General features: G+C 44.5%; 1 protein-coding gene across 1 annotated transcript in view; it reads left to right on the plus strand.

The window, feature by feature from the left end:
• Window positions 1-9,575, plus strand: part of LOC137427761 (uncharacterized) — a 142,751-nt gene extending 133,176 nt beyond the window's left edge. Inside the window, exon 10 of the mRNA XM_078777267.1 lies at window positions 6,216-9,575. Within this exon, the coding sequence (XP_078633393.1) occupies window positions 6,216-7,714 (1,499 nt within the window). The 3' untranslated portion in view covers window positions 7,715-9,575. The remainder of the gene's footprint in view (window positions 1-6,215) is intronic.
• Window positions 9,576-12,952: the final 3,377 nt, after the last annotated feature.

Below are 12,952 nucleotides of genomic sequence, written 5' to 3' on the forward strand. Positions count from 1 at the left end.
GATCAAAAAATTGCATTTTGATTCAGGTCTGAATCCAGATCCGGCCTAATAGTGGGATACAAAGGTAAACTTTTGAGCCTGGTGGAGGTATGTGCTCTACCAAATTCCGTTCTAGTTATAAATCTGGAGGTATGTGGAGGTATGTGCTCTACCAAGTACCGTGCTAGTTATAAATCTGGAGGTATGTGCTCTACCAAGTTCCGTTCTAGTTATAAATCTGGAGGTATGTGCTCTACCAAGTTCCGTTCTAGTTATAAATCTGGAAGTATGTGGAGGTATGTGCTCTACCAAGTGCCGTGCTAGTTATAAATCTGGAGGTATGTGCCCTACCAAGTTCCGTTCTAGTTATAAATCTGGAGGTATGTGGAGGTATGTGCTCTACCAAGTTCCGTTCTAGTTATAAATCTGGAGGTATGTGGAGGTATGTGCTCTACCAAGTACCGTGCTAGTTATAAATCTGGAGGTATGTGCTCTACCAAGTGCCGTTCTAGTTATAAATCTGAAGGTATGTGGAGGTTTGTGCTCTACCAAGTTCCGTTCTAGTTATAAATCTGGAGGTATGTGAAGGTATGTGCTCTACCAAGTTCCGTTCTAGTTATAAATGTGGAGGTATGTGCTCTACCAAGTGCCGTTCTAGTTATAAATCTGTTTCTTTGTGTTCTGTCTTATCAATGAAACAAACATTTCAGTCATGGAAAAACTCTCTGAAAAATCTTCGTCTGTTGAAGTATTACATTATTGCTATTCTAAGCCTGGTGTTAACAGTTAAGCTGGCTGCCTTGAGACATGAGTTTGAGCCCCTGTCCTGTCGTTGGATTAACACCAAGTGGGTTGACTCAGCCTGTCATTCTTCCGAGGTCAGCAAAATGATGCAGCCAAGCAGCCACAGGCTGCATATGAACTGCCACCATTATTGCTATTTTGACAGTGCCCAACACTTATTTTCATTTTGCAGAGTTCAAAGTTCGAGATTTGATTGGCTGATTGGTTGTTGGTTGTGTGAGACACTGGTCTGAGTTTGATGCTGGTGCACCTGGTGTGGATTGTTGGACATTGTGTTCAATGGTGCTTCTGAAGAGGATCCTTTGTTGCACTTGTAGTGATGCTCAGATCTAAATGTGGCCGAATGGGAAGAACAAGAATATTGTTTTTTGTGTGGATTCTTCTTCTTCTTTCCTCTCCCCCCTCACCCCCCTCCCCCACCCCTCACTTTTTCACCTTTGTTGGCTTTTAAATTTGTTTCCTCTGCAAATGATTGAGCGATCGACACCAAACTTTCAACAAATTAGGGCTTAATCATGGATATTTTTTATGATAACTATGATGTAGGGCATGTGTTATGGCAACTATGTTAAGAAAAAAAAATTAAAATCTTTGGACATCTTTATCTCTGCAACCGCTGTACGAAAAATTGAAAGTTGGTGCAGGTGCAGGAAAGTTGACCGTTTGCCCTTCACGTGACTCGTGGTGGTCCCTCTCGGCTCTCCCCCCGTTGGTATTTTTGTGCACATAAGATTGTTCACGGTTCTGTTTAAATATTATTTAAATATGTATAACCTTTCCCCTTCAGTGTTTTACTCGGTGGTATTTTACAACATGCTGTTTTTCTTCCTATTTAAAAGGCTTTTCTCAATTTCCTCTCCAACTCATTCCACCTCAAAAAAAAGAAATTCAATATCTTATACGTCTCCCTCACTACATGGTCTAAATTCACATTAATTCCATCCCTCCTCCATCATTCTGAACCGGATTGCTAACTTGAAAATCACAACAAACCCAATTTGTTTTCAATGTTCGTCTTTCATTAATCATCCACTTTCTAAACTCCCCTCTTGCCCCTCCCATCCAAATCCCTCCCCTTGCACCTACACTCCTAAACTCCCCCCTTGCCCCGCCACTCTTAAACTCCCCCCCTACCCCTCCACACCTGAACTCCCCCCTTGCCCTTCCACTCCTGAACTCCCCCCTTGCCCTTCCCCTCCTACACTCCCCCCTCACTCCTCCCCTTCAAAACTCCCCCCCAACCCCTCCCATTCAAATCTCCCCCCATACCATTCCTCTCCAATTCTCCTTCCTCCCCCCTCCTCCTCAAAGCTGCCTCCTCCCCACTTCGTCTCCCTTCTATCTCATACCTCCACCCCCCCCCCAACCTTCTTCTTTCCTCTGCCCCCCCTCAAACAACCCCTCTCTGTGCCTCATCCCTTCACCTTCAAACCTTTCATCCTCCTCATCCTTCCCTTTCTTGGAACTCTTCTGCAATCGCTGACACACTAACAACTGCTCTCCCTACCTCCCCCTCTCATCCTTCATCTTACCCTACTCGTCCCCTCCCCTGTCCTGTACCCGATGCTCCCCCTCTCTCTTCATTAACGGTATGGACCTCAAACATCCGGGGCCTTCGCTCAAACCTGACTGATCTCTCCATACAGGTTGCTTCTGACAATCCAGACTTGATCTGCTTAACAGAGACTTTCCTCCTTCAAGATGTCTCTGATTCCTCAATATCTCTTCCTGGTTACTCCCTCCTCCGGTATGATAGACCTGAGCCTCGGCCTGGTGGTGGGGTGGCTATCTTTATCAAAAACTCTCTTCCTCACTCTCCTTGCACTGCCCTCTCTCCTCCTCACCCCCAGGAGTACCTCTGGCTACGTCTTCCTCTCCGCTCCCACCTTTTGTTCATATGTGTTCTGTACCGTCCCCCAAACAGTGATGACTCCATCTACATTTCACTGTCTGACAACATGGACCAACTTCTATCCACTCATCCCAACTCTCTCTTCCTCATATGTGGTGACTTCAATTGTCATCATGCCACCTGGTTGGGTGTGGGTTCCTCTCTCACCAGTCATGGCACCTCAGCAAAGGACTTCTGTGACTCACTGGGATTGACACAATCTGTCAATTTCCCGACCCGGATCTCAGCCAATGGAGTATCTTCTCTTCTAGACTTGGTTATGACTAACTTCCCTGCTAATGTCTGCTGCTCTTCTTCTGCTCCAATCGGTTCTTCTGATCATGTGCTTGTCAAAGTGGACATCTCTCTGGCCATTCTCAGAGAGCCTCCTCAGCGTCGACGAGTCTGGCATTTCACTCAGGCCGACTGGGACGGTCTTCAAGCAGCCATCAATCGTCTGGATTGGTCTCCCATCTCCACTGCCTCTGACATCAATTCTTCCTGGGAATTCTTCCAAAGCAAACTGATCTCTCTCATGCACAGATTTATCCCATCTCGCCTTCAGTTGTCTTACCCTTCCTCCCGTCCATGGTACTCTGAATCTTGTGGTGAGGCAGTTGCCCTGAAACAACTTGCCTTTGCCTCTTGGAAGGCTAATCCAACTGAAGGAAATCTCAGTTCCTTCCACCAAGCTCGGAACAAGTGTGTGTCTACCCTCAGGAGTGCCAGGAAGCACTATCTCTCCTCACTCAAGAATGAACTCTCAAACCTGTCTCCTTCCTCCAAATCCTGGTGGCGTCTGGTCAAATCCGTTTCTGGTGTTTGTTCCCCCTCCATCCCCTCCCTTACCTCAAATGGCCACACAGTTGACATCGCACGTGACAAAGCCGAATGCCTCAACTCTGTGTTTGCCTCAAAATCCTTAGTCCCAAACCCATCTCTCTCTGTTCCCACCTTTCCCAGTCGAACCAAACTGCTCCTGGACTCTGTGACCTTCTCTCCTGACAAGGTGGAGGAGTTTTTGTCAAACCTCGACTCTGATTCTGCAACTGGACCAGATGGCATCAGCCCACGGGTCCTAAAATCCTGCTCTGCCGCTCTATCTCACCCTCTCTCTGTTCTTTTCACCCTATCCTTTGCTCAAGGTCATCTGCCAGCATCCTGGAAATCAGCAAACATTACCGCTTTACACAAAAAAGGTGCAAAAACAGATCCTTGCAACTACAGACCAATCAGCCTGCTCCCAATTATCAGCAAAGTCATGGAATCCATCATTGCTTCGGATATGAAATCTTTCCTCTTCTCCAATGGCTTGATCTCTGATCATCAATTTGGTTTCAGACCAGGTCACTCTACTCTGGACATGCTGCTTCTGCTGTCTCAACAATGGATGGAGGTCCTCAATGCCAAACAGGAAATCAGAGCTGTCTCCCTTGACATATCACGTGCCTTCGATACGGTCTGGCACCCAGCTCTGCTCACCAAACTCTCCTCCTATGGTATCCATGGAAATCTCCATGCATGGCTTGCGGACTTCCTCTCTGGTCGGTCAACGTGTGGCCCTGAATGGATTTCTCTCATCTCCCCTTCCCGTTCAGGCTGGAGTTCCCCAAGGCAGTGTGCTGGGCCCTGTGCTTTTTCTGATCTTTATCAATGATCTCTCCGACTCTCTGGAAAATCCTCTGTATCTCTTTGCTGATGACTCCACTCTCTGCCGCTCCATGCCTCTTCCCTCAGATCGGCAGTCTGCAGCCTCCTCACTCTCTGAAGACCTGGACAAAATCACAGACTGGTCAAACATGTGGAACATGTCTTTCAATCCTGAAAAATCTCACACTCTTACTATGTCTCTCCGAAAAGATCGACTGGCCAACCCTCCCATCTACTTTCTCAACAATCCTCTCCAAGAAGTTCTGTCGCTCAAGCTTTTGGGTCTCACCATCTGCCATGATCTTTCTTGGGAAAACCACATTTCCAAGCTGGCCTCCAAAGCCAGTCGCCGACTGGGCATCCTCCGTCGTGCGAAGTCCTTCCTAGGCACACCTGAGCTCCTCACCACATACAAGGCTTTCATCCGCAGCTCAATGGAATACTGTTCTCCCCTATGGGCTGGTGCTCCTGCCTCACACCTGGCTCGGCTTCACGCTGTTGAATCCAAAGCTTTCAGAATCATTGGAATCTCCCGCGATGAAGCTATCTCTGAGGGCCTTTCACTCACTCACCGCAGGCAGGTAGGTGGTCTTTCTGTCTTCTACCGACTCCTCTCCGGCCTTGCTCCCCCAGCTCTCTCTGTGCTCTGTCCCCCAAATATTCCTACAGGTCGCACAAGATCTGCCAGCCACCCTCTGATGGTTAAACTGCCGAAATCTCGGCTCTCTGCTCACCTTCACTCTTTCATTCCTCTTTTCTCCCGCCTCTGGAACAAACTCCCACACTCGCTTCAATCACACTCCTCCCTCCAGGTCTTCAAAACAGCTGTTCACCACCATCTCTTATCTTCCCCCATCCAAAACCTTGATCTTTTCTACCCCCACTAATTCACCCCAGATCCACCTTGTTTGAAATTCCAACTTCTTTCCTGGAAGTCTTGGCAGTGTCCATATGTTTTATACCTCTCCCACCCCCCCCCCCCTTCCCATGCCTCCCCCTTCCCATGCCTCCCCCCCAAAGCCCTCTCCCTCCCACAGTTCTCTCGATGTCTCCATGTCTCTCGGTCCCTGCTCTCAAATGTTGTGTTTGTGTCCTTCCCCCTCTCTCCCCATCTTGTCTACCGCTCCCGATGTTATTTGTTTTGTGTGTCTGTTTGTCTTTCTGTGTGATTAATGTTCGCTCTTTCACGAGCCTCGATCTTGTATACAAAAAAAAAAGAAAAAAAAAAAGGTCTGGACCTGTGTTTGGGGAACAACATTTGATAATGATTATGTCATTGATGCCCTAATTATGATGTCATAATTGGATGCATCAAATTCTTTATCCAATCAACACAAACATTTTTGGGAGTCATCTATGAAGAAATTTGTCAAGACAATTAAATTGATGACATTATCGTTGATGTGGTATGGCAGCCATTATTTTTTGCAAAAAAAACCTTTAAAGATCCTAAACAGATCTATGAAAACCTTTGCAGGTATGATCGCCTACGTATGTGGAACAAACGTTGATAACTATGATGTCATCAATGATGTGGTTTGGCAGCCATATTGGATTTTAACGAAAAAAAATTGAAAATCCTCTTCTCAAACCGATCGACGCAAATCTTTGTCATCAAATAGCTATGGGGCTAACAGTTTGATCACTAAAATATCATTCGTCACATGGTGTGACAGCCATATTGGATTGATGGGAAATATTTTTTTTAATTCCCTCTCTGAAACCACGTATCCCATTGATGTCAAACTTCACATATTTAATCAACTACCACTGGGGCATATAGCATGATAACGATGTATTATGGATTCACTTGTTCAGCTTTGAAAAATATATTCTGTTCAAGAAATTAACGTTTTGCTTTGTTTTTCTTGTTTGTGGATTATTTTTACAGAGAGCACAGTGAATGGCGAAAGGTGTTCAGAGCGGACTTCTTTCTGCGATAACGTCACTTTGAAACAGCCCCAAACGAAGAAGCACCACAAGGGATCGCCACAGCACAAGACCAATTGTAGCTACTCTACTTTTATTGGCAAAAGTAAATTTGGTCAACATTTGGCAAACGATTGGAATGAAGAGCTTTTTAAATGCACTAATTGTGGAAAATCCTTCAAAAGTTTAAATGATCTGAAAGCGCACGAGACAATTCACACACACGAAAGGCAATATAAATGTTCTGTTTGTAAATGTTCTTTTGCATATTCTAGAAATCTAAAGACGCGTGAGATTATCCACATGAACAAAAATCCAAATAAGTGCACTGTTTGTCAAAAATTATTCCCAACTCCATCTTCTCTAAAAATACATGGGTTGATTCTTGCTGGCGAGAAGCACAAATGCTCTTTTTGTGGAAAGGTTTTTTTGGAATCGCGTGAGATGGAAATTCATAAGAGTGTTCATGCTCTTAAAAAGCAACACAAATGTTCTGTGTGTGCAAAGAGTTTTCAATATTTCTCGTATATGAAGAAGCACGAGAGAATTCACTCGGGGAAAAAGCCACACGTGTGTTCTGTTTGTGGAAAATCCTTCAAGATTTCCTTATATCTGAAGAGGCATAATAATATTCACACAGATAAAAAGCCGTATAAATGCTTCGCTTGCGAAAAATCCTTCAAAAGTTCCTCCTGTCTAAAGAGGCATGAAAATATTCACACGGGCAAACACACGTGTTCCGTTTGCAAGAAAGCTTTTTCAACATTATCTTATATGATTAGGCATGAGAAAATTCACAAAGGCAAATACGCATGTTCTGTTTGTAAGAAAGCCTTTTCAACCGTATCTTGTATGAAGATGCATGAAAGAATTCACACAGACAAACCGACATGTTCTGTTTGCCAGAAAAGTTTCACAACATTATCTTATATGAAGACGCATGAGAAAATTCACACGGGTAAAAACACGTGTTCTGTTTGCAAAAAGGTTTTTTCAACATTATCTTACTTGAAGATACATGAGAGAATTCACATGCGTGAAAATACACACAAATGCTCTTTTTGTAACAAGGCCTTTGCATTATCATCATGTTTGAAGAAACATGAGAGAATTCACATGGCATACAAATGTTCGGTCTGTGAAAGGGCTTTTGCAACATTTTCATATTTGAAAACACACGAGAGAATTCACACGGGCAAAAAGCCATACAAGTGCTCTGTTTGTGAAAAGGCCTTTAGGTCCATATCTAATAAGAATGCGCACGAGAAAATTCACATCGGCAAACCCTACACATGTTCTACCTGTGAAAAAGGCTTCATGACACCCTTTCACCTGAAAAAGCATGAGAGAATTCACTTTGGTGAAAACTTGTACAAATGCTCTGTTTGTCACGAGACGTTTTCATCATTATCGGATGTAAATGCACATGAAAGAATCCACACGTGCAATTCTAGATGTTAAGGTACACTGTACTATCTTTCAGGGAGATAGTCTCCTCTTTTAATTTTTTTTGCTTGCTTCTGGAGGCCTCATGTAATGTAATGGACAACCGACCCAAACGAGTACATTGTTCATGAACCACAAAAAACGTTCTACAAAAAACTGCATTCTGAGATTGTACCTACCATGACAAAAGAAGCAGACGGTGTGGAGCTCAATGTGGTGCACAGATTGATGACCATATGATTAGCTGCGCATGTGAAAAATCCAACAGAATATCGAATTCACATGATGAATATCTGACCATGAATAAAACAAGCTCAGAAAAGATATCCTTAACTCACCTCGCAAATAATTTCCAAGAACAGGTGTGAATAGAAAATGTTCCACTGGAAATCGAAACGGTGAATACAGGCCCAATGATCACAAAGGGCACGGAAAATAATTTCTAAGAAGATATCAACCATTCATTACACATCGATAATTGGGAGAACGACGAAAGAGCAGGACAATTTTTATAAAGTGCTGGACACACTTGGGATAGCTTAGAAAGGTTCATTGAAATGGCAAAGATAAGGTCAGCTCAACTGGGATGGAGATGAAGATCTAATACACAGTCGACATCACCGACTCTATTGATGATGGCTTTAGGAAAATGACAAGTGTGGGTTCTGCGAGGTCAAAACGGAAAACACCAATAACCTTTTCCCACCATACAGAAAACTCATGTCAGAACAGCTTTACACACAAAGGCACAATCACGTATGCAGAGTTATCCAAAAACTTCAATATCCCAGGATCAGCAAAATTATGGAATTGCAAAGGAATTTCAATCGTTGAAAATGAGGAAATTGTACTCGTGTATGATCTGACATCTGAGCATTCCATCGAGGATGAACCTATAAAACGCAGCATTTCAACCGTGGAACTCAAATACAAAAAGGAAAGGATTGCATTACTCATCACGGTGTGAGTACCCAAAGACTTTGTCCTAAATTATGCTGGAATTGGCAAAACTATGAAGTACCAGGATCTGAAAAATGAAGTCGAGAGAACCTGGAAGTGGAGGAGGGCCGAGGGACACTGTGCCCTCAATAGAGAGTAATAAACCGGAACCTCACTGAAATTTTCAAAGCTATACCGGGGATTATTACAACTAACAAACTATAATTGGAAAAGAGAATATAACATGTTGAGGTTATCCGGCGTGATAAAGTTTAGCGCTGTCGTTTCAAGACTTGTCTTTTCTCAGAGCTAGCCCAAGATCATGAACATCACAACTGGGTCCTTGAAACGTTATCCGAGAAAAATTGAGTTCGATACCTGGGAGGAGTCCTTTTCACCTTTTGAAATGTGCAATTGGAGATTACAACCAATTCATACCTTCCCGATTTTAACAATTGTTGATACCTTGAAGCCTAAGGCCCTTATCATATTTGTCAAAACGATATTGTTTTATCATCTTTTTGGCCCACTTCTTTCATCTCTGATAGTCTCTGATAGTCGTAGCCCTTTAATTTAACATTCCATTTTACCGCTTCTCCTCTCCCATTCTGCTGTGTATGATATATGAATAATTCTAAATGTCTGGATTTGAACAAGTAAAGAATATTCAAAAGAATGACTTTCCAAAAAAAGATGTGACAGATATTGATGGGAATCATAAAGAACATAAAATGTTGGAAAGGATTGATAGTCTTTAGGAAATCAATATTTAAAAAAACATTTGCAAGGTTTCTGCAGTGACTGTATATTTTAGTGTTGTAAAATCACTTTAATATATTGCTGATTATAAATGTGATTCTTCATGTTATACTTAATCATTGAAAGAAAATCATTGTAGTGATGAAAAAGAAAAACAATAAAAAGAGAAAAATCTGCAGACGTGGATCATCTGATACTTATTACCATCATTGAGAGTTCAATATTGAGTATTTGGTCACCTGGACGATTGTTGGTTTGTGTAACAGATTGAAGATGACCGAGGGCAAATTATAGGGTGAAAAGGCATAGAGAGGTTGAGAAATATCAACATAGCAGGTTTTTAGGACATGTGAGCTGATGCCGTCTGGTCCAGTTGCAGAGTCAGATTCGAGGGTTGAGAGAGAAGTCAGGAAGTCATGTGTGGAGTTGGCCTTGGATGTCATTGGCAGAGAGTTTGGAGAGCAAGGCAGGATGACATTGTATCAAAAGCACGAGATATGTCCAGAGAGATGGCCCTGATCTCATGTCTGACATTGAGGACCTCCATGCATTGTTGGGTGAGGAGGAGCAGTCTGTACAAGGTGGAGTGACCTGGTCAAACCAAATTTGTGATCTGAAATGAGGTTGTTGGAGAAAAGGAAAGAATTAATATCAATGATCCAAAGTTTGTTCACTACATTTCAAAATAGATCGGGGGAGGGGATTCGATATTTTTTAATGCCATGAACATACTTTGTTACATCACAGGTGATGAAGGTTGTGGTGAAGTTTCATAGAGATAGTGTATGTAGTTTCAGAGGAAAAAGCAAATTCCTATTTGGGGAGGGAGGGGTCAAACCTGGATCCACTTTGAACCCCGGTAGACCCCTTTCGACCCCTATTTTTTTTTCCATGCCGTGAACAAACTTCAGTTGCAACCTACCAAATATCATTTGTGCCAAGTTTGGTCACAATCTCATCAGCATTTTCGGAGAAGAAGTTGCAAGTGTTAACGGACGGATGACGTGCCACCGCATAAGCTCCCTGGAACTAAGTTCCAGGTTAACTGAAAAATACCGAAAGTGTAACAGCGGCATAGCCGGGCTTGTTAGTTGAAGAGGATAGTATGACCTGGGTGGAGATACCCGTTAGCAAATAATGTAAGTATTAAATTATTTAGAAGTACTCTAAGTCTCTGAGCTGTTTGTCACCATGGAAGTGAAGAGATTGCATTCAGACACTGGTTTATTGTCCCCCGTCGCACCGCGGAGCGAAAGGGGGACTATGGTTTTCCCCTCCGTCCGTGTGTGCGTCTGTCCGTGCGTCCGTCTGTGCGTGCGTGCGTCCGTCCGTCCATGCGTGCGTGTATGTGTACGTGCGTGCGTAAGCGAAGGACCGAATTCTAATTTGGTGTGTGGGTGCAACCCACGTCAAAATCCAAGATGGCCGCCGCCATGTATGTCTGAACCATGTGAGCGGAATATCTTGAAAAATAAGCGAAGTACCAACTTCTAATCTGGTGTGTGAGTGTATCTCGGCATAAGGAAGAATGCTATTGAAAATTGGGTCGCCACGTCAAAATCCAAGATGGCCGCCTTGCGTCTTCCACTTTGTCAACTCACATCACTTCACCGATGGGGGACCTCGGCGTAACGCTTGTTCTACATGTTTCGAGTCAAAAATGAACCAACCATACACCACTTCATTCCAGTAACTTTGCAATCACGACAAAGGGATTGCAGTGTTACGAGTGTTGTGGAAATCAACCAGATTCACAACGTGTTCCATATGTATGGTTTAATCTCAATCAGATCTGTACATCATCCTGTAAAGTACATCATGCAACATACATGTCAGGATCTAGGCATCATATGAGAAAGATTGAATATATCAGTCAATGCAAGCAAACCTAGAATATAGGCGGGTACGTACCATTCAATTCTACATGGCATTGTATAATGATGTCGCAGGAGTGGCCTCGAGTCGCGGACGTCCGAGGTCTTATAGACACCGCCCAGCGGTTTAAGGGAGCACCACCCCTGGGTTCAACTTTGGTACAATTTCACCACATTCTCCCCACCGTTAGAACTATACTGCCACTCGGCAGGAAGCGAGTGCGCGTCAGCATTAATGGATTGAGGAAGTCATCATTTTATTATTGGGGTGTTAAAGACATATTTCCCTATAAAGTCAGTCGGTCCATCCATAGCGGTCAGGGTGGCGAAATTACCCTGCCAACACAGGGTCGGAAACTACCGGGTACGACATCCCCAAGCCCGGAGTCCCCCTGCTTCGGAGTAGCCGCTGGAGGCAGGTGTCGGAGGGGCACCTCAGTGCCTTCACTGCTTCAGGCAGGGGTGTATCAGGCGAAGGGAGGGACGGTCACGTGGGTCACAATAGTCTAGCCATACAGCGGGGTCGTCGGCACAGTAGCTAGATAGGATACGTTGTACCTTGGCGAAGAGCGAATGTCCATTCGTCGCAATGCAACACATGTGTAAATCAGTAAGCCTCTTTACAGTAAGCTGTAACCGTAAGTAAGGTTACATGACAGGAGGCCATTACAGTAAGTCCATTGCAGTCTGTACCTGCCTAGGCTCCCAAGGGTACATGATCGATCCATGTTAGGTCCATGTCATGGAATTACAGTAAGCAAGTACAGTAAAGAATTACAGTAAGCTGTAACAGTAAGTAAGATGACATGACATGACAGGAGGCCATTACAGTAAGTCCATTGCAGTCTGTACCTGCCTAGGCTCCCAAGGGTACATGGTCGATCCATGTTAGGTCCATGTCATGGAATTGCCGAGGGAGAGAATCGATGAGAGCCATAACGAGAGTTACTCGACACCGGCAGCGGCCCTGTTGAATCACGAGACTCGAGCGTCCTCTGACGGCAGCTCATACGCATTACAAACTCTTGTTTTGGCACGTGAATCTACCGTTGGCAGCGATCCTTCGCACGAGACACGAGCGGCCTCTGAAGGCTGCCTGGACGACCGGCATGGCTGATTACGACGACGCACAAAACGACCGGAATGCGCCTCCCCAGCGAAGCGTGCAGAACCTCCGCGATGCATACGGCAATCCCGTCCTGCAGTACAGCGCTCGGAGGATCGGAGAAGATCGGCTTTACCGGCTGCCGAGAGAACGTCCTGGATGGACGACAAAAACGACCGAAACGCGCCTCTCCAGCGAAGCGCGCAGAACCTCCGGGATGCATATGGCAATCCTGTCCTGCTGTACAGCGCTCGGAGGATCGGAGAAGATCGGCTATACCGGCTACCGAGAGGATGCCCCGGATGGAAGGATTGTCCCATTCAAAGCGAATTGAATTGTCCCATTCACAAACCGAGAGAGAGTCCCGGCTGGACAAACCTTGTTTGTCTCAGCGTTGTCCCGGATGGATTGTCTAGATGTCGAGATGATTGTCATGCTAGATGTCCCGGATGGATTGGCCATCCACGGATGTCCGACCGATCCATCCATTCAATTCCTTCATTGAATGGCTCGGATCGACCATCCATGGACTCAAAGACTCACTCAAAGACACAAAGACATCCATGGACGTCATCC

Source organism: Myxine glutinosa, chromosome 5 (genome assembly GCF_964187855.1).
Source record: "Myxine glutinosa chromosome 5, kmMyxGlut1.1, whole genome shotgun sequence".
NCBI lineage: Eukaryota > Metazoa > Chordata > Myxini > Myxiniformes > Myxinidae > Myxine > Myxine glutinosa.